This window comes from Micropterus dolomieu, linkage group LG19, assembly GCF_021292245.1.
Source record: "Micropterus dolomieu isolate WLL.071019.BEF.003 ecotype Adirondacks linkage group LG19, ASM2129224v1, whole genome shotgun sequence".
Classification (NCBI taxonomy): Eukaryota; Metazoa; Chordata; class Actinopteri; order Centrarchiformes; family Centrarchidae; genus Micropterus; species Micropterus dolomieu.
Window position 1 is genome coordinate 27,513,709 of NC_060168.1, and position 23,709 is coordinate 27,537,417.

General features: G+C 38.3%; 1 protein-coding gene across 1 annotated transcript in view; it reads right to left on the reverse strand.

Moving 5' to 3' along the window:
* Positions 1–9,985: 9,985 nt before the first annotated feature.
* fstl5 (follistatin-like 5) overlaps positions 9,986–23,709 on the reverse strand; it is a 100,190-nt gene continuing 86,466 nt past the window's right edge. Inside the window, exons 11-13 of the mRNA XM_046030004.1 lie at positions 23,015–23,122; positions 20,765–20,889; positions 9,986–12,436 (exon numbers count right to left, since the gene is read on the reverse strand). Coding sequence (XP_045885960.1) covers positions 11,734–12,436; positions 20,765–20,889; positions 23,015–23,122 — 936 coding nt within the window. The 3' untranslated portion in view covers positions 9,986–11,733. The remainder of the gene's footprint in view (positions 12,437–20,764; positions 20,890–23,014; positions 23,123–23,709) is intronic.

The window sequence follows — 23,709 nt, forward strand, 5'->3', positions numbered from 1 at the left end:
AATTATATGGTTGAGAGTCAAAACTCCCATCTCCCTAATGTGCTGAAACCGGTATAGAAGAACACAAATTAACACAAATCTTTGGGAATTTTTGGTCTGACAGCACTGATGTTGTTCTCCACATTCTGACAAATGTGTAAGGAAAGGTGTAAAATCTGTTTAGGAGGACTTACAGGTTTAACTTTCAGACTTTTTTCCTCCTTGTTTTTCCTTCTCATGTCGACCTTGAGGAGCCCTCCCTCTGCTGCCTTTTCGCAGCACACTGAACAGCAAAAGGACAGACAAGGTGCATGCTAAGCGGAGGTGGTGGCTCCTGTCATGGTCGACCTGGGCACTATCAGGACGGGATCAGTCAGCTGTGTCTGGATGACAGGACTGGGCCTGTGTCTCCGTCACTGCTGAGTGTCCACAAGCGTCCTTCAGGTTTGCTGTCATGACAGGCAGTTCAGCATGACAATAGGACAACTAAAGGGGACGAGGCGTCTGCTGTCCGCATATTAAACCACATCCTGGGTGTAGTTGAAGATGCTGACGAGGCTTTGCGTGTAAACTGATCTCCAAAGAGGTGAAAAACTAAACAAAAAAAAAAGAATCATTGTTATTCAGAATCTCCAGTCAGCGTTATCCAGATATTAACCAAAATGACCTTTAAATTGTTCTGTTCTGTGCACTGACTCTGGCTTAATAAGCAAACTCCCATTTGTTGAAAGAAGCCAAAGGTGAGAGGAAGTTCATACGAGACAGTGAGAGATCTTTCACTCAGGACTAATAAAATCATTTTGTAAAAGAACACATCATCAACACATCACCAGTTTATCAACAGAATATGCATTGTCAACTACTGAGGTTAGATACTGATGTTTTGCTTCATTAACTGCAATAGGACTAAAAGAATCGTTCAGTCAATCGACCAAAAAATTCATCTACCACAGTTTTGATTATAGGATGGTGTCGTCTTGGCATATTTGTTTGATTTTTTATTTTACCTTTATATTACCAGGAAGTCTCATTGAGATAAAAAAATCTCTTTTACGAGAGAGACCTGGTCAAGGTAGCAGCTATACATAAACACAACATATTAAAATGCTTCATACAATCCTGACAAAATTCACAAAAACAACACAAAAAAACACATGTATTCCAACACAATGGCCTCTCAAGAAAAACAATCACGTCTCCTTCACCGCATTCTTTATGATGCTCTTAAATTTATCATTTGATATACACGTTTCTAGTTTAAGATCTTTTTGCAAATTATTCCATGCCCAGGGTGCATAGTATGAAAATGCAGTTTTCCCCAGATCTGTCAAAACCCTGGGTACATTAAAAAGCAACCACTTGGAGGAGCGTAGCTAGTAGTAGAATTGAGACAGAGAAGGGTACAGAGGTAAGCTGGAAGTTTACCTAGCAAGGCTTTATATATAAAAATATACCAGTGCTGTTTTCTGCGGGTGGTCAGTGATGTCCAGACCACCAAATCATAAAGAATGCAATGGTGCGTTAGGGACTTTGCATTTGTAATAAAGCGTAGAGATGCATGAAACACTGAATCAAGGCTCCGTAAGATGGAGGAGGCTGCGTGCATATATAATATGTCACCATAATCAATCACAGACAGAAAAGTAGCTTCCACAAGTTGTTTTTTTTTAGATGGATTCGTTTATCAGGCAAAAAATCCAAATATTTGCTGGTTGTAGCTTTTAAAATGTAAGGATTTGCTGCTCCTACTTTGTTCTAAACTATTGGATGGATCGCCATAAAATTTAATACAGACATTCAGAGGATGACACATAATGACTGTGTGACTAAGTTTGTCATAATGACAAACTTTTCCTTAAGTGTACCAGAAGGTCAAAGTTTCCACTCATCCTCTGAAATACTTACTTGATGGATTTATACAAAATGTTGTACAGACTTCATGGTTCCCAGAGTAAAGGGCTGGGCAATAAAACAATAATGATGATTATTGTGGTATTATTTTCCTCAATAACAATCACTAAATGTTTGATTTAATTAATTTGAATCACACGCTTATATTTATTTTGTTGAGAAAAAAGGGACTGAAAAAAGGTTTTACTTAATTTTACATGCATATTTGTTGAAAAAAGATTTGATCATAATTGTTTTGAATGCTCTACCTCAGATTTGTTAAAAGGATAGTTTAAAACCACAATTAACCATCTGGTTTCTTCAACGTTCATTCAGGAGCAAAAACCACCCTTTAAACTTAAAAGAAATAATGAATTTGGCATTTATCGTGATAATCATCAATTATCGTGATAACATTTTTGGCCGTATCACCCAGCCCTACCAGAGTATCATACTGATTTCAGTGATTCCCAACTTCTTCTCTAGCATCACTACGAGATTAACATCGATTGTGGTTTCGAGGGAAATGTCATGAAATTTGGTACACAAGTTCACATCCTCCTCAGGATTAATTGTAATAACTTTGGAGATCATCTTACTTTTCCAACATTCATCAGATCAAAACTTTAATTTATTCAATAATTGCAAAACATTTCCATCAGCCTCAGCCGTACTTTGTGTTATGTGCTAGTGAGCAAATGTTATGGAACATGAACATTACCTGCTTCATATCAGCATGTTAGCATTTTTACTGTGAGTGTGATGATGTTAGCATTTAGCTCAAATCACCACAGTCCCTACGCACAGCCTCACAGACAACCAGCATGGTTTTAGACTCTTATGTTCTATATTACTGTAAATTCAATTTGAAGGCTTCACCTTGGTTGATGGATATTTTCCCACACTTTTTGGACATTTTACAAAGACAAATCAACAGATTAATCCCATAGAAGAGCTAAATGTAGGCCTCCTGTAATTTATCCAAAGTGCTTGTTTTTGTAGTGTAATTAAAAACCTCCTATATTTACATTTAGCTTACCGCAGTGATATGACAAGTCCATTTTACAGTTGAGGAAGTCTTCTTTCCCTTTAGAGAAAATCAATTTTCTAACTGCTGCCGTCCATAGCCACATAGAAGTACAGTGATTATTCTGGAGGCAGGGAGAGAGAGAGACAGCAGGAGAATGCAGGATGAGGACCCACAACTGGCACAAGGTGCAGCACCACTAGTGGCCTCAATCAGTCATCAGGTGCCTCAGTATGGACAGAGCAGAGAGGTTGTACTGTTGGCAGGTCCCAGCAACATGATTAAGGTGCCAGTGGCATGATTATGCCACTTGGCTTATGAATGGAATAATAGAGAGAGAGTCTGGTGCTAAATTCCCCTGATGGAGGTGAGACATGTGTGGTTGGGAGGAGTCAGAGGCCCTCCCATGTGACTGGGGGAAGATAAAGCACTGACAATAGATAATTAAGGAACTGCCAGGACCTCTTTTCTATTCACATGGCTGTTTTATTAAAGGGGATTCAGTAAGGAAGAATATTAATATAAATTACCAGCCTGTGCGACTCAGAGATGAATATAAATTGGGACTGGTGTCGGTGGTGGGGCAATGTATTAGCGAGCGTTTATCAGGATTGCAGGGGGGCCACGGTGATCATGACAGGGCTGCACATTTTTGCACTGAAGCGTCATCTGTTGGTCTCTGGTTAATAACCAAATGCATGTTATCAGCAACAAAAGGGCTTTCAAAGGCTTTCATGTAAGCATATTTATACTACTATATAAAAGTGTGTACATGCAGTTTATACTGCTTATAGTGATACTTCTTGCTTTAGCAAGCATAGTATCAAAGGTACTAGAAAGAATTCTGCTGGACAGATTAAATGAATTTATTAACACCACAGATAACCAGTTTGGGTTTAAAGCCAAACATGGCACTGACTTGGGTATATATGCTCTAAAGGAAATTGTGAACAAATATATAGAGATAAAAACTCATCAGTTCTTATGTGTTTTACTGATGCTTCTAAAGCATTTGACTGTGTAAATTATAGTAAATTGTGTAACAAATTAAGGCAAAGAGGGGTGCCCAAGTATATTGTGAGAATTTTGGCTTACTGGTATGCCCACCGGACTATGCAAGTGAAATGGGGCAATAGTGTCTCAGCTTTATTTGGGGTTAGCAATGGAGTCAGACAACAGGGTATTTGCAGATGACCTTGTGGTTTTTAGCCCAAGTAGTGCTGGATTACAGCAGCTTCTTACAATCTGTTTGGTATATGGTGTGGAACATGATATCAAATATAACGCCAATAAGAGTGTCTTCATGATCTGCAGAACTAAAGATGATAAATGTTTGACCCATCCTGATTTTAAAATGGCTAACAATAAGCTTAGTGTCTGTAATAAGTTGAAATACCTTGACCATTTTCATCACTGATAAAATGACAGATGATGATGATAATGAAGATATTTATAGGCAATGTCGCATGATGGTATGCACAAGCCAATATTCTTTTACGTAAATTTAGGGCATGTACGGTTGGTGTAAAGATATCTGTTTAAAGCATATTGCACACCGTTCTATACTGCGCACTTGTGGTCAAATTATAGAAAGGCAAGTTTATTGAAATTCAAAGTAGCATATATCGACGCAATGACAATATTACTCACAAGACCAAGATGGTGAAGTGCAAGTGAGATGTTTGTGGCTGCAAGAGTAAGGACCTTTCATGCTGTTTAAAGGAACCTAATGTTTAAATTCATGTACCCTCTTGATGGGTCACAAAATGAAATAATAATGGGCTTAACTAACATAAGGCTGTGGTATGTGGAAACACTGGTATAATTGTCTCCTGGTAGAACAATTTTGTTTTTAAATAATTTTATACTTTTTATTTTTCTAACCTTGATTTACTATGGTATTTTGTTATGTATAGGTATGTGTGTATGCATGTGCATTTGTGGATATGTTTTTATGTATTGTTGTGGGTAAGATTTGGGCCTTGAGTCTGTAATAAAGTATTTGATTTTTTGATACAGTACGTGTAGTACTTCACCAGTAGTTCGTATTATAATTCTGTTTAATTTTGCCCCATTCCTGAGTTGAGCACAGTCATGCTTGGGGATGCTTTCTGACTGTTATGTTGCGAAGTTTGCCTGTTAAAACCTCATTGTGTGACTTCTAGTTTATGATTTGTGTATCTTCTTCTTCAATTAATCAATTTGTTGATTGACAGAAAAATAATTGGAAACTATTAGACAAAAAGTTAATTTTTAATCTGTCTATTATTTTCTCAAGCAACTGATGAATCATTTGGTCTAATAAATGTCAGAAAATGGTTTTAAGTGACCATCACTTGGGCCAAGGTGATGTCTTCAAATGTCATGTTTTGTCTGACCTAAAGTCCAAAACCCAAAGATCTTCAAATTACTATCATAGAAGACCTGAAAACCAGCAAATAATTACTTTGCAGAAGCTGTATTTTTCTATTTTAAGCATTTTTGCTTAAAATATGATTAAATATCAAAATTGTTGCTGATTAACTTGCTGTCTACTAACCAGTCTAATTACCAACTGTCAGCCAACTCTTAAATGATCTGCCAATTAGTCAACAATATTTTTTATAATAAGTCATTTATCAAGCAAAAATGCCAAAAGTCTCCACACTACATTAAAGTTGTTCTGTTACTAAAACACAGTGGATATTATAATTGGTTACTTGTGATGCTGCTACAATTAGTCCATTAGTCGATCAACAGAAAAGTAATTGCCAAACATTTACTAATTTTCTAATGAACTCTGCTTTTACCAGGACGATTGGACTACATTCCACAATTCCTCTGCATTTCGTGGTTTTGGCTCAGAAACAGCATTTTTGATGTCGCCCCACAAATTTTCTGTTGATGTTGATGCTGTTTCCTTACTGGTGTGTTTAGGGTCGTTGTCTTGTTGAAACAACCATTTCGAGGACATTTCGGCATAAGGCAACATGAGCTCTTCAAGTATTTTGATGTATTCAGACTGGTCCATGATCCCTGGCATGCGATAAACAGGCCTGACACCATAGTATGAGAAACATCCTGATATAATGATGCTTGCGCCACCATGCTTCACTCTCTTCACAGTGTACTGTGGCTTGAATTCAGTGTTTGGGGTACATCAGACAAACTGACTGCAGCCCCTAGACCCAAAAAGAACAATCTTGCTTTAATCAGTCCACAAAATGTTGCGCCATTTCTCTTTAGACCAGTAGATGTGTTTTTTGGCAAATTGTAACCTCTTCAGCGCATGTCGTTTTTTTGCAACAATGGGATTTTACAGGGACTTCTTGCCAATAGCTTGGCTTCGCATTGACTTTACACCTTCTTTGATCTCCCGGGAGCTGATCATTGGCTGAGTCTTTGCCATTCTGGCTATTCTTCGATCCATTCGAATGGTAGTTTTCCGTTTTCTTCAATGTCTTTCTGTTTTGGTTGCTATTTTAAAGCATTTAAGATCATTTTCTGCACTTTTTTTTTTTTAGTATGTTTTCCCCTCCAATCAACTTTTTAAACAAAGTACGCTGGAATGTCTGGAACGACCCATATTACTCCGATTGAGAGAGAAATGCACCATAACCAGCATGTGCAACATTTGCTGCCTTCGTCCTTAAATGAGGGCTACCTGTTTGACACCTGTTTTTTCACAGAATGAATGACCTCACTAATTGAGCTCCACACTGCTATTGTTTTGAACACGCCCCTTTCAATTAATGATTCAATTACACAGAATCGGCAGCATGTTTTCGATGAATGTTGGGTCTGTTGGTTTTCTATTACTCAACTACAAACACTAGTAAATTATTTGCCATGTAGAAATATCATTTCTGTCAAATGTTCTGGTTAGTGATGTTGGACTGCTATTATTTTGAATTCAACTGTATCTAATAACTAGCTCTAATTTCTACTAACTACTGCTTTTCAAATGTGAAGATTTGCTGCTTTTCTCCATTTTTATTTTATCATTGTAAACTGAAATCCTTGGGTTTTCACTGTTGTTCAGACTAATTTGACGAGGCCATTTGGCTCTGACTAATTGCGATAGGCACTTTAATTAAGGATTAATCAAATAATCTGAAAAATATTTAGAGAGATTAAACAATAAAACCAATTACTAATTACTACCAACACAGTAATTGTAGACTCAGGTTCAGGTCTTAAGGACGATCTGTGGTGTATAAACCATCATGAATCATATAGTAAATGCAGTATAGAAGGTGAGATGTGAGAACCTGTTCTCCTGTCATAGACACGCATGGATGCGGTAGGTTTTCAGTGGAAAAGGCTTATCTGATGTAGGGGATGTTCGGATTGAAGTACCTCTCCACATGGATTTCAGAGATAAGTATACGACCTCGTGCAATTTGGAGAATCCTTTTATCCAAAACAGCTGACAATACCTGCAGCCACATACATTTTAAAGACGAATAAGCCAGGGGGGGCATAACACACTGCCTGAATGAAAGTGTTTGCTGTTGTGAAATTCCAACATGTTGAATGTTGTTTTTTTAGCAGGGGAATTTTGCTGGAAGAGAGATAGTTGAAAAGGGAGATTACGTTCCATTATGAGCCATAGTTTGTATGTCAAGGATATAAATTTGATAAAAAAATGATGTGAATGAAATTGGATTTAAATGATTGGGAAGTAGATATGTGACAGATGAGCTGATTTTCAAACATTTCACGTCTGATCCTAAATAAATTAAGAAAGCTAGGCTTGCAACAAACTCAAAATTGGCTAAATTTGCTCTTGTTGAAAAGAGAATAATTCAAGAAAAGTTTTCACTTTGCCTTTTTTTTTCTTTTTTTTAAAGATGTAACTGGGTCCTGAGTACCAAAAACATTTCTACCAAAAAAGACTGATGTAGGATAATTAAATAAATACTCATTTTTGACATCAATTACAGACTTTTACATTTGATTTGGTTTTCACAATGTGGTCTCAATTAGCGAAATCATATTCCAGACGGACTTAATAAAATCAAAATGGTGTCCTAACCCTAAATCACATGGGTCCTCAGAATACAGGCACCTCAAATTAGCACCTTTGGTGCATTTTGCTTTGTATGAATTTACTGTAACAAAGTCAGACTCTAGACGACATGATCTATATTTACAGTAATACTGCATTTTCAATAAGTAAGGTGAAATTATTGAACAGTTATTCTAATCTACGTTATTTACATTTTTGTCTCCAACTTTAAGGAAACAATTACTAAAATTCAGTGATGAATATGTATAGAGCTACATTTGCAATTATTTCCATTTTTGATTAATCTGGGAGGTAATAAATCGGTTGTTTTGTCTTTAAAATGTCATAAAACTGTGAAAACCCAAAGTCCATGCTAACTTTAAAAAAAAAATCTAGTTTTGTCAAACCAAGAGTCCTAACCCCAAATATATTTCTATAGAAGCTGCAACTGGCTAATGTTTTGGCATTTTTGCTTAAAAATGAATAAACTATCAAAATAATTGCAGATTAATGAATTTAGCAGCTATTAACACACACTATTATTCATTACATTTTACTTTTTTTCATTGTATGCACCATGTGTGATTTATTATGGGTCAGATTTGTGAGAGTAACATTTTGTCACCAGGTTTGCATATTGAATGTTATGAAATGTGAAACAAAGCATTCGTACAAAAATAGTGTCCAATAATATAACCTCATGTCTAAAACAAAGATCCAGTTAAATAGTTAAACTTAATTGTTCTAAATCAGTGTGTGCATAATGTTAAACTTGTGGTTACTATGGCAACAGTACCTAACCAAGACTAAAAACAAACTTAGGATTTTTATTTTATCACATCTGTTCTGCTTTCTCTTATGTAAGTGGCCATGATATAAGCCGAACATTACAGCCCGAGGTGTCTGGATGTCAGGGCTGCTACTGGTGATTGTCATTATTTATGTCTTTAAATGTCTTGTTTTGTCTGACCAACAGCCCGAAACCCAAAGATATTCAGTTTCTCATCCTAGATCATCAGACAATAGTCACATTTGAGAAACAGAAACCACTTAATTCCTGACATTTTTGCTAAAAAAATAAAATGTATTTATTAATAATTGCTTATCAGAATGTATGCAGATAAATGTTTTGTTAACGGACTAATCAATGAATTGACTAATCATTCCAGCTCTACCTAATATATTAAAAAAACAGAGCCGCTTGGCTTCTGCTTCCTCATTTTCATTAATAAAGATTCAGTGTTTCTGCTGGTCGCTGTTGAGTAGTTATGTAACTTTAGTCAGCCATGAAGTGTGTAGATAAGCTGCCAACTAGCTAGCTTTTCACCGTCAGGACCAACTCTGCTGTGCATTTTAGAGCTGTAGATGTTTAAGGTTGAGTTTAATAACAGTATACAGTTATTTTAGATAAAATGTGTATAGAGAGATATATCGTATATGGTGGCATTGACTAAAAATATTGAGATTCCTATACTGCATCACCCAGCCCTATACTTGCCCTAAATCACTCGCTCGCTAGAGGGAGTCAGCCGTAGTTCAGTTAAACTTAAACGACAGACTTCATGATTTTGATAAGTTGCCTTGAAAGCACCCTGAAATCCCCAAATTTCTTCCTAACTCAAAGTTGAGTTTTAAAATGTCAAAATACAATTGTATCTTTAATAGTGGTGGACATTTTTCATTCAGCCTTCAGGCAGTCGTGAGTTCAATCATGTCCATGCCAATCACATTTTCCAAAAAGTCCAGAATATCACAGACTTTCCTAGTCAAAGAAAATTGAAATGATTTTAATGTATTTGACATAAACTGATTAAATGCGGCTGTGCTTTCTCGGTTTCAGTCTTTTCTTTCAGTCACAGATCTTTCTTTCTTTGCTAATTATATGTTGTATTGAATGCCTTGCTGCAAGATAAACAGACCCAAAGGGACAAGAGGGGGTTGACCTTGTTCTTGTGGCATATTAATTGGCAACAGGCTGCTTTAGCTCCTAAAGGAAACTTGTCAATGCGTGATTGTGTGTACCAGAGTCTACAGTGTAAAATGTTGTTTTAATGAGGACAGGAAAACACATTCAACTTGTTTTTCATGGTCTAGTTTTTATTGTTGGGTAAAATGACAAGCGTGTTTTATCTATATAAATAACAATCACATGAAGAAACATACAAGACATGGCTATATGGAGGTGAAAGCGGTGTTTGTGATCACAATGCTCTTGGATACAGGATGTTGATAATGACAGCTGTGTGTTTGTTTTCATTCTTAAAAAGGAGTGTGATTATTTGCTCAGAAAGTGAACATAACCTGCGTGAATCTGTACATTAATGGGAAACGAGTGGATTCACAGTCAGCCGCTATGTACAGAACAGAAATAGAAAGGTCAGAGGTCATCATCAGCAGTACAGTCAGGTTTAAAAGTTCGAAAACAATATACAGTATGTGGAGGGGGGAAGAAAAGGATCAAATAAAGTTAAAATCAAAATATATACGAGTAAGATTTAACAGGAAAGACAGAATGACTTTATATAATCTGTACACATCAAAAGTCCGTACTAAATTTGAGATACAGTTGCCCATTGTGATTCACAGAGTCGTAGAGTGCCAGGGTGATAATGCATAGAAATGTGTCCAGCTAGGAAACTGTTTCATTGACTCGCCAGCTATGTATCTACTGCAGGAGCATTCAGAAAGAGTTGCTTCTCATATTCAGAGCTTATCCTCAAAGACTCTCTACACAATACAACTACCCCACTCCACAGCATGCTAGCTCATCATTACTTCACATTAAAACATCCACTTGAAACACGCTGTCAAACAATGCATGTTTTCAACAGTTCATTCTATTATACTATTCTATTAAATAGCTTTTCTTTTTTTTTTGGTCCAGGGATATTGACGTTATGATAAGATTTTATTCACACGCGAGTGCTCTATTGACTCATTGCTAAGGAACTTTTAAATACTTAAAATTTCACAATGTGTAGTGTGTAAAGCTGGTACAATTGGACTAACATTTTTCTGCTTTGGACTAAAAAGGGAAAAAAAGTATATAATTCAAAACCTTCCAACGCTGGTTATAATTTCGGATCAAAGGTTACAGAACGCACAACCATAATGAACCTCTCAGTCTCCACTTCAAACAGGATGGGATCACAGCAAGGGCTCGTTTTAATTAGACTGAGTCGCCTGTGTTGACGGACGGATAGACGAGAGCGGTAACTTTATGAGAAACCACACTCAGCACGAATGGAGGAGTCAGAGGAGATGGTGTAGTCCGCAGTCTCACTGGGAATAATTACGCTAATTCCTCTGATGGAGGGGAATTTTCCTTGAAGGCACAGGAAAAAGTTCTGGATGGGTTAACTTAAATTAAAATAGTTAATTCGGACATATACTGTGTGTGTGTGTGTGTGTGTGTATATGTGTATATATATAATATTTCTCCCAATTCACTTAAATATTAGTTTTGTTCAGAGATTATCTACAGCATTCCCACACACTGAATACAACCAATTGTGAATAATAATGCAAAGTTGCACAAATTTACAGATTCATACCAATTTTCCTGAAAGATTACCAGCAAGCAACTTTATGTTGACATAAACATGAACCACTCAGTGGGAAAAAATGGTTTTATCTTGGCTTTAAGACAGTATCAATTAATCCCTCACATGTATTTCTAAAATTTTTTTGGATGACAGTCCCTCATCCAATGGACTTGGTCAATTTGGTTTCAGAATCTGTGGTATTCACACAAAATTGCTCCCACAAAATTAAAACATCTGCAACAGAATTCAGTGCAATAGTACCTTTGAGAAAAAGCAAGCTCATTGGGTCTTCATGTTATGACCTAAGATTCCCCAACCCACATCACCACATTGCCTTTGAGGACATCAGTGATCTCACAGTTGAGCTTGTTGAGGCGCCCGTCCAGGATGAAGAGGGACTCTCTGGACGGGGTCATGAGGTACTGTCCGAACAATCCGCTGCCTGCCATTACCCTGTTCATACTGCTCCACGGCCACTCGACTGACTTGGTGGCCTCTTTCAAGCTCTTGATCATCTTGACTTTGCCGGTGCTCAGCTCCACAAACAGAGCATCAGTTTGACGGCCGGAGCTGCCGAACACGTTGTATTGGTGAACTTCTGTGAAGGAGCGCTGGAAGGCCAGATCAGACAGGTGAAGGTTGGTGTGTATGTCAAAGGGCTCCTGGATCTCTCCGCGCTCTGAGATCTTCTGGATCCTCATGAGGCCGTCGCCATCATCAACAGTGACCAAGTAGTGGCCGTCTGGAGACACGTAGGGTGTGCCGGTGACGTCACTGTTTTGGCCGATCACACTATCTGTTACACTGTCTAAGATGAGCTGGGGCTGAGTGGCACCGGTGGAGTCCGGCTTGCAGTTGACAAAGTAGTAGCCACCAAGATGGGTGTACGCTACAGACTTGGGGATGCAGTTATACTCCCGTAAGCTGATGTTTTTCACATACGACGTCGTCTCCAGGTCGATCTTGTGGAGAACAGGCTCATTTCGATGAAGGATGAGGCCAAATCTGTAGACAATTTAAAGAGAAAAACAGAGACAAAGATTTAATCAATAACACATTTTGTCTTCTTGTAAACCCCAAATTATGACAGATTTTGGCCACGCTAGCGGTGTGATTCCATAGATGGCAATGCCAGTCAATTGGTCCAGATTGAAATATGTCAACTATTGGATGGATTGCCATGGAATTTTATGCAGTCATTTGTGGATCTAAGAGGATGAAGCCTACTGACTTTGGTGATGATCCCAACTGATTTGCTGATGGAGTCATATTAAAGTTTTTACTTAGTAAAATATATCATCTACAAGATGGACTGGTACAAAATTTTCTATACACATTGATGGTTCTCAGGTGATGCGTCTTTTATGACTTTTGGTTGATGCAGCCTGCCCTGAACTTTGTTACAGATATTCATGTTCCCTTCATAATGAATGGAATAACAACCATAGTGATCCCTTAACTCATCTAGCGCCATCGTCCAGTCGCAACTTTTACTTGTCCAATACTTCATACCTGTAAAACCTCCCTCCATCAGCCTTAGATGTGCTCAGTGTTTAGGGTTACTTGGCAACGCTCTAAGAGGGTAAACATGGTAAACATTATACTTGCTAAACATCAGCATGTTAGCATTGTTATGGTGAGCATATTATAACATGCTGATGTTCCCAAGGCTATATTCTCTTATCCGGAGCAACTAACAATTATTGCAATGGAAGAGTGGCCTGAACCTGAACTAGTAGAATTGATTTAGAAATTGTGGGGCTATCTGCACCAACAATCTAGACTTTTTGATTGTTAAGAGAGCGTAAATGTAATCATTGTGTCTGAAAATCCATTTTCTATATTTTAAGTCAGAAATCTGCCAGTAAAGAGTGTTTGTTTATTCATCATGTTGTTTCCTAGTCTCGTGAATTCTCAAGGAGCATGTGGGTAACATCTTAAAATAAAGCAGCACAAATCAAGATGAAGTCAACCTGATATAATAAATGCAATATGATTTGACCTGGTAATTGAACTGGCATAATGTTTGAGATGTTAAGGAGAAAAAAACTAAATGTTGCTCATAAGTCCATTTAAGCACTTCAACAGCAAAATTTTGGTCCATGACAATCTTAATATAGGCAGTATAGCATAATCTACACTTTACCCCAATAGAATTATAGCACTTTTATATGGGGCCATGGATCAGAGAAAATGATATTCATTACAAAAACCCAAAGAATATGTTAATGGCACATTACAGTTTTTCAGCTGAACAGGGTAGTGGGACAATATGCAAGGAGCTGACAGGCCTCAATTAAATGTGAATACCAGCTGATCGATGCTGACAGGCACTTCAATCATGTAGTCATTCATCATCTTTTATGCCATTTGAACACCAAGCTGGCTGTACCTGTGAACAGAAAATGGCTGTTTGAAAGCCACAGAGTGCATTATAATCCCTGTGGAGGGAATCATTGATCCAGGGATAGTTGTGTCCACTGGGTCCAAGCAGGGGCTAAATTGAGGACTCATTAACATTATATTTTGTTTTAGTTTTTATAAACCAGATTGAGCTTGTAAAAAGCTAAATCTGAGAGAAATCCACGCATCTGTCAAAAAAATCGAAACAACTTCATTGAATCCAAGCAGCCCATTTAGATCAGATTTTCCATGGCCTGACAACTTTCACTGGTAATTTTGCCCTGCATTAATAATGGACTCCACAGTATTTGTGTAGTTAACTAATGGCAGCCAAGGAAATAATGTTCAAAGTAGCATTACAAGTGTATGAAAGAATGTTTTCAACCAAGGTGCATTTATTTTATTAGTCTCATGAATTACTATCTGAGACTCTTTCCATATTTTAATTTAACAGTTGAGAGTCTGTAGGTCTTGACTTTTATGTCAAACCAACCAAATGGACTTTTATGTGAATTGGAAAGCTAAATTTGTTAGATTAAAATCAAAGCAAGCCATCTGACACTAAACATGCTGGTTCTTGATCCTACTGATCCCCATTCCCAAATTAAAAAGTGAGCTCTAGTTTAAACCTAAAGAACCATTTGCCTTTCTTATGCAGTGGGAGGCCGAGCTGATGACTTACAGACCAACATTACACTGAACAAAATTCTAAACGCAACACTTTTGTTTTTGCCCCCATTCATCATGAGCTGAACTCAAATATCTAAGACTTTCTCTATGTACACAAAAGGCCTATTTCTCTCAAATATTGTTCAGAAATCTGTCCAGATCTGTGTTAGTGAGCACTTCTCCTTTGCCGAAATAATCCATCCACCTCACAGGTGTGGCGTATCAAGATGCTGATCATACACAATAAAATGCCACTCCAAAATGTGCAGTTCCATCACACAGCACAATGCCACAGATGTCGCAAGTTTTGAGGGAACATGCAATTGGCATGCTGACTGCAGGAATGTCCGCCAGAGCTGTTGCCCGTGAATTGAATGTTCATTTCTCTACCATAAGCCGTCTCCAAAGGCGTTTCAGAGAATTTGGCAGTGCATCCAACCACAGAGCACGTGTAACCACACCAGCCCAGGACCTCCACATCCAGCATCTTCACCTCCAAGATCGTCTGAGACCTGCCACCCGGACAACTGCTGCAACAATCGGTTTGCATAACCAAAGAATTTCTGCACAAACTGTCAGGAACCGTCTCAGAGAAGCTCATGTGCATGCTCGTTGTCCTCATCGGGGTCTCGACCTGACTGCAACTTTGCACAGCTGTTGAAGAGGAGTGGACCAACACTCCACAGGCCACAACCAACAACCTGACCAACTCTATGTGAACGAGATGTGTTGCACTGTGCGAGGCAAATGGTGGGTACACCAGATACTGACCGGTTTCCACGACCCTCTCCAAAACCCCCCAATACAGTGAAAATGCACATTTTGAAGTGGCCTTTTATTGTGGCCGGCCTAAGGCACACCAGTGCAATACCGATGCTGTCTGATCAGCATCTTGATACGCCACACCTGTGAGGTGGATGAATTATTTCGGCAAAGGAGAAGTGCTCACTAACACAGATCTGGACAGATTTCTGAACAATATTTGAGAAAAATCGGCCTTTTGTGTACATAGAGAAAGTCTTAGATCTTTGAGTTCAGCTCATGATGAATGGAGGCAAAAACAAAAGTGTTGCGTTAATAATTTTGTTCAGTATATTACTACTGGCTGTCAAACACTGTTGAAATTGTTTTGCTATGGATTGCATTCAATTGTGGCTGTTGGGACAGATCAATGGGTAGTGCACACATACTGTGAAACATTAGTGTTGGAAGCTAAAGGTCAATGGTGCATTTATTTTGCAAATATGAAAATATTTTCACCCACAGCGAGAGATTTTTTCATGTATGATAAATGAATAATCAGACATTGTTTGGCTCCGCTGTAATGTGAACACAGCTGGGTGGCCTCATTGGCAGATCCAGATTGCTCTCAGCCAAACTGACAGCTGCTGTTTGTTGTTTGTACCACTGATTAATGCATTAAAGACTCCCTCGTTCTGCACAACAGGATTATTTTCATCTAAAACTATGTCACATGTTAGCATCTTATCTTCAAGTCAATATTTTCAGTTTAGGAATGACTGGGTTTGAACACTTTGCTCTGCAGATCATTTGAAGATCTTTAGGGCAAAATTCATGAACATGGGACAACAATGAAAGCTGCTCAGTAAAAGATATCTATAACAAAGCATTTCTTGTTTACCCATCCTCCAGCGCAAAAATATCGAATCAACATCTTGCTTGGGTTGTTTTGCCAAAAGGCAGTCTGGCATGGTACTGAAGATGCGGGTAAAAAATAAGAAATAACAGCTTTTTTTGCTGACTTGCAGAGTTTCCTGACTGTACGTCGATGGTTTTAATGAATGACAGCCACCAGAAGTTCCTGCTCACTTTATAGTAACTGCTGAGGGAATCCCCAGTCTTTAAACAATCCCCCGGAAGTTGCTGAATATGTGTCGGCTGTTAACACACTAAATCGACTAATCAATGCTGCATTCTTGCCAGCAGAGAAATGGCTGTGTAGGTCCTAGATCAAAAAAATAAAATCAGAGCCAGAAGTCTGCAGTTAGCTTTCCTAATATGCAATAACAACATTCAGACATACATATTGACCTACAGCTTGGTGTGTACCTCCACTTTATACTGATATAGCCTCCATGCAAATATACAGGAGACTACTTCACACTTTTGAGTTTGTAACTAAACTCCATGGAGGGCCAACAGCGTCTCAGTGTGACAAAACTTCCATCTGCTTTCAGCTAAATTTGTCTGCCACTAACTGACCAGGACAAAATATAAAAAACACTTGTACAAATATTACGCAATCCAATACAACACCATTATAAAGCAGAGGCTAAACATATATATATTTTAAATGAATCAACACAGAAATAACTAAAGTCGTATGAACAAAAACAACACCAGTAACATCACACACATTGCAGGGCTATTGTATTCTACCTTATATAGATGTTTATTATGTTTCTGGTCACTGTATTTTTTTGTATTCCAAATTACCTATAAATCAGGGTTGGGCTAAATGACTGTACAGTAAATCAACATTTCTCAACTGTCAGTAAATTTTGCATATTGTTTTATACTGTTATCCCTTTTAATACCTCGTAATAACTCATTGTGGGCAATGTTGCAAATCAGTGACCAACATCAATTGCTTTATTAGATTTTGAACTAGTTTTTACATCAGTCTGCTGGATTATGGTATTCCTGTCCGATTGTTTTTTGTTTTTTTCCAGAAATGTTACTATATCCTGATATAGGCTACAGTAAATTGTGATATCAATTTACTGTGGTGAAACAAGCACTTGAAGAATCAGCCTATCGAAAGAAAATTAACTATTTTGATTGACAATTATTTGTTTCAGTCATTTTAAAAGCTGCTGCTTTTCTCTTGGTTGGACAAAAGTTCTGGGATCCTGTGATGGGCATTTTTCACTATTTTCTCATTTTATAGACTAAACAAATTGTCAGATGAATTTCTAATGAAAATTAGAGCTGCAACGTATAGTCGATTGAAAGAAAATTAACAGCAACTATCCTGATAAGAAAGTCATTGATAATAATGATATCATCAAGAAGTTACTTGGCAAGTAAAAATCAGAAGAAGCACTGTATACAGTGACAGATGATTATCTATTGTCATGTCCACAGAATTGCTGCTATACAGTGAGAAAGCTGTTTAATCTGGATGGTTGAAAAGATAACATCAAAAGCACTACACATCAATTTACCATTTTGTGTAACTAGTGAGATGACCATGTATACTACGTGAAGGTAATTGTTCAGGTAATGTGTTTTGCATTTTAGCCATGTAAACAGCATTCATAATAAGAGGACCTGGTAGGATCAGTAACACAGTATAAGCTTATTTTTAAAGCATTCAAAATGATGAGCAACTAGTTAGTAAAGACAGCAATGAAAAACACATTGTTGAAAAGAAATGCGACCACACTTTCCTGCAATCTCCCCTTGCAGGTCTCAGTGGATCTAATTACAGCTGTGCCAGCAACACACACACACACACACACACACACACACAGAGGACTGCTTAACTCCTCCTCTCCAGGAGGCCGTTAACATCCTAAAATCCTCCAGACCTCCTGCTTGTCCCTGGCCTCTCCGTGACATTAGTCAAGCGTATGGGACTGGCTTTTCTCGGACCACATTAAGCCTGAGTGTGACAACCGCTTAAGACTAATAAAATCCACAGCAGCATTGCAATATACTCTGAATTCAGCACATCTGTGCATACAATAATATAATAAATAACTAGGCCAAGCTAATTACTTTTTTTTTTTATTGATATTCGAGAAGAACCAGCCTCTTTGACGCCTTGCCACAGAGAGAGGGAATTTAGCATCAGCCGGGCTTCTTACCCATTTAAAGTTTGAGAATAGTTTGAGATCATTCCAAGACCTCTAATCATTCGCTTTACCAGATAAAACTGCAAGACTGAGTGCCAGCTATCCTGAAGGAACCAGCTACTAGATGGTTCGATTAGTCTTTCGCCCCTATACCCAGGTCGGACGACCGATTTGCACATCAGGACCGCTACGGGCCTCCACCAGAGTTTCCTCTGGCTTCGCCCTGCCTAGGCATAGTTCACCATCTTTTGGGTCCTATTGCACGCGCTCATGCTCCACCTCCCCAACGGTGCGGGCGAGACGGGCCGTTGGTGCACCCGACCCCAAGGGGCTGGGATCCCACCTCAGCCGGCGCGCGCCGGCCCTCACTTTCATTGTGCTATGGGGTTTGCTTCACCCTCTGACTCGCGCGTGCATTAGATCCATTTCTGTTGGGCTTTAAGATTCCATGAAGCTCTAATTCCCTAGTTGTAGATTTAAAAACTAAAAAATAAGGGAGAAAACAGATAAAGTGGCAGTTAATATTGAGCGACTTATTGGATGATGATGCTTCATGTGATGCACTTTGTGATATTTACAGTCTTTCTTGGCACAGGGTTTCGTCAGCGTTTACAATATACGCACACCAATCTGTTTAATGTTAGCCTAGTGCCATTTGGGACAGTCTCATTTAAACTGAAATTATTTTTGATAATCAATGAATCAAAATAGTAATTTTTCAAGCATAAATGCCCAACGTAACTTATCTAATTTGAGGATTGCTGCATTTCTGTTTCATATCTGTGAAGTGAATATCTTTGGGATTTGGACAAAGGAAGAAGTTTTCATGTCACCTTGGAAACTTGTCAAATGTTTCTAATTTTGTTGGACATTTTATAGACTAAATGACTAACCGAGAAAATGAATAACTGATAATAAAAGGAATTGTTTGTTGCAGTCCTAGTCTCATTCACTCCATGGCCACACCACTGACACATGATCACATCATTTATCCACAACAGCCCTTTCCATTTTAAAGTTGTTGACCGTAGCCTTCTGTGCCGACACAAGAAAGTTTCGTCAAAAGAAGCTAATCTTTTCAATCTAACCATCCGACTTCTGATAGCAAAAATAGCATGTGGCGTGTTTTCTTAACTCCTCTTAAAAGATTGCTATACGATTGATTAATTTTGTAGTAGAGGAAATGTTTCTATTATATCGCAAATCCCTATGGTAGAACTACAAGAGTGATCTTTTGGTAATAAAAACAAAATGTCAGTGGTTGTTAATTGGCCTTCTGATTTGTACATTCCCCTGCAGATGTAACAGAGGTTTATTTTTTGAACTACGTCAGGGAATCAACCACCGTCTCTTCTGCAGATAACCACTAAGCTCATACGTGGCTGTTAAATAAACAGAAATTATAAAATGGGTAGCTCAAATCAAGCAATCTTACTGGCTCATAGTAGTGATATAATGAGCGTATACAACGGGTATGGTGTCAAATTCCTTCGCACAGAGCCGTATCACTCTGTGACAAACAGTGTTTGAGTTATAATCTGAGCTTTGTGGGGGTCTCACGCCCCATTTACACCTGGTATTAAAATGCGATCTGATACAGATCTGATAGGCTACAGATCACTTTTTACCGGTGGAGATAAATAAATAAATAAATAGAGAGACAGAGAGAAATTGTTTATTACGTGATGCAATATTTTCCCTCTTTTACACACACAGCAGTCCACTACTTGCCCCAGAAATCTCTTGACGCTGGACAGTTTTTTAGTGGCTGCACAACAAACGGCAACGTACAAATAGATATAAATAAATAGTTCTAATAATTCTAGCCTTTGATTTATGTTGCTTAGAAACTGTCATGCGCTATGTTGCCTACCGGCAGCCTGGTGGAACTACTTTTTGTATTCAAAAAGAAATGTCTGTCAAATTGTAGTGCGTCTGTTAGCCTTTCTTTTTGCCATGCTTGGTAACTGTTTTGAACAAAGCCCCTTAACTGTGATATAATACCATGGCCTGTCGTGAGCTATTGCTTAAATATAAAATGGCCGAACATTAGATGAGACACGGTGTAACGTTACGTAACCATGACAGCAGCGGTGCAGAAATTACTTTTAACATGAAGGCGATGAAGAAATACTTAGAAAATACATTTTAACAGACTTTGTGTCCTTGTGCTGATAACGTGCTGTGCTTATGTGGAGACAGAAAGTAAATACGCTGCACGTGGTTGAGTGTCTGTCTAAAATACTCCCAAACTTCAGATGGTCGACGCCGTGGTCTTATAGCTGGAGCTTGTCAGGGGGAATCCCTGCTAACACCGGCTGTAGCAACGCTTCGACGCACGTAATGTGAGTCAACGTATTTATGTCATCGATTACATCGACTAAGTCGACGAATCACCCCAGCCCTAGTTAGGGGTGTTCTTGGATCATACTGGACATACCTGATGTGGTTAATGATGAGGCTGGAGGCGGGAATGAAGAAGTCGTCCACCCTGTCGAAGCGTTTGCCGACCGGCTGTGTGTGAACAGTGTGGTGGGAGACTCTTCCACTGGCTTGATTGATCACCTGGTAACACCAACAGAGAATAAGGTGGGTGTTAAACATGAGCTTGATAAATACACTCTGTGCTGCTGGTTTCTACTAATTTATTTCTGTTAGTTTATAACAAAAGGGAGTAATAAGTGTTATATTTGTCATTTTTAATTACATTCCATGAAAGCAGTGTCCACTCAAATAAATCACTTAATATGTTGAAAGCATCTTTGCTCGGGTGCATTATTATCATATACAAGTCTTACTGAGATGTTGGAGCTTCACAGTGGGTGGTGATGTGTGCTGTTATCTAAATAATAATTGTGCGTGCATGGAAGTGTGTAGACATGTGCTTGCTTTGACTGTGCCACAATGCGCAAAGCAAATTGCCACAGACCCCAGACCATGCATTATGAATTTCTGTGCAGGCAAGCAGGTTTTTCAAGCAAGTAAAGCCAACTCTTACAGTAAACAAGGGAACACAACATACTTAAAAAAACCTTTCATTACATATTTGTTGATCTTCACATCTGTGTGACACACAGTATAATCAGTAAGGACAGGCACACGTTTTTGCTGTCTATTCTCTACTCCGGTACAGTGGATCTGAAATAACATAGTAATGACATTGTGCCGACTTTCAGCTTTAATTTGAGGGTGTTTACATTCAAATTAGATAAACAATGACGTCTTTTCATTGGTCTGACGAAAAATTAGGACATTGCTAGTATAAAAGAGGCAACAATTCCTTCAAGTGACCACAGCTTTTGTGTCCGTTCTGGCTTTTCTACGAATTTATGGTACATCTATGTTGGTGTATATGTCACACCCACAAAAAGTACCATCCTGTAGATGTGACCAATCAGCACTTTTTACCCTCTTAGTCACTGTTTGTTTTTTTTTTTGTTTTTTTTTCTCAAATCTAATGTGCAGGAGTTCTAAGCCAAAACAATTGAAAATGTGTCACTGCACAAATAGTTAATTAATAATAAATAGTCACTTGTGTAAGTAACCCACTGCACTGTAAGTGACTTTTAATTGCCTCTCATCAAGCAAGAGAAACAAATCAACGATTGAAAACCCCACAGAGGTTGTAGTGATCGATAGCACATTCATGTCATATTGGGAAAAGGGGACGAACAGGACAAGTTGGAGGAATTCACATTTAATTTAGCTGTTATGCCCTGCCAAGATGGTGATTATGTTCTTTACAATATAATGTAGATGTGTTGCTCTGAAAAATAAGCTGCTTGTAGGCAGAAGAAAGTCTATCAGCGAGAATATAACTAATCATTGTGGCTTTTATGACCTTGCACTTTGTGGATTGCCTTTGTTAGCAAATATCTGCGATTTTTGAATGTCTATGGTCAATAGAACAGCATTTATGAGAAACCTTTCACAAATGATATTTATTGTAAACAGCATTTGGAGACTGATGTGAATTTCCCCCCAGTCATCACCTTATATTAACAGTAATCTGATCTAAAGCTGAAACAATTATTCTATTAGTTGTCAATTAGTTGTTTGAGGGCGTGTTCACACCTAAAGGTCTGCCTTCTGAATTGAACCAACATGATTAAAATGTTTAAATTTTCCAGGTAAAAACATGTATCCCTCCAAATACTTAAATTCTACGGTACTTGTGTGTGTAATGTACTGTTGATGCAGATTTTTATCTTTCACACGACACTCCTCAATATTTGCTAATTTGTCCCCTGCTAGTCAACATTTTGCTAGTAAACACGCTACTAGTTGACCAGTCACCAAAACAGGATGAGAAAATTATTTTAATCAATGAAATCACAAACCGAAGGGCAGTGTTCGGTTCAACAGAACTAAACAAGGTCGATGTGATCCTGCCCTAAGTCACTTTTCAAGCCAAAATGCCAAACAGTTGCTGGGACCAGCTTCTTAAATGTGAGTATTATAATACACGGAATATAAGGGGAAAATAAACGGAATAATAGATAATTTGACCAGATATTGACAAGACATGTAAATGTGCAACACAAACACATTTGCCACATCCCTTTGCCAACCTTGGATCCTGAAAATGTCAAATGTCTGCTTCTCTGCCTTTCTACCATTTCACAAGGAAACATTTCTGCAGAGGAATTAATAACATTGGAGTGTAATGCACAGTAAATTGTGGACTTACCTGGAGAGTAGGGAAGTTCTTCTCCATGTCTCCCCAGCTGAGCAGCCACACTTGGTCATGAGATCTGTCATAGTGAAGCTGCACTGGATAAGGGTCAGTGCTGACCGTCTGGAGGGGGACACACAACCAAACCAGTCTTTTAAAGACAGCAGGGCCACAGAATAACAATTCAAGGCAATCTAGACTTTGCTTTTGAAGAGCTCCCTCTATGATGTACAGTGGTAATGTTTTTGAAAGGTGTTCCTACAGACTAATATATTGGTGGTTGACAGGAGCAAGTCTTTTAACAAGGCTGACCAGAGGTGTGCTTTTTATGTATAAGGTGTTTTTGGTGTTGAGCTGCATTTCAAATTAAGTGGCGACAGACACAGTTGCTTTACCACCCTGAAATAATTGCTTTCAGTCTTTATCCGTTCCTTGACATCTTGGCAATATTTCAAGTCAGAACAGTAGATGAGTCGTATTTGACAGAAAAGCGCTCCTTATGCATTATGTCCACCTGAATGCAGACAGCCAGCCAGCTCAAAGGGAATAGGGAACGCACAGGGGAGAAGAATACATGGAGTAGCTACAACCTCAACAGCAGCAAGTAAAAGCAATCATCTTTTTTCAAGAAAATTATTGGAACCCTGTATTCCCACAATCCCCTTTGACTGCAGTTTACTTTTAATACCATTTGTTTTGCTATGGAGCCC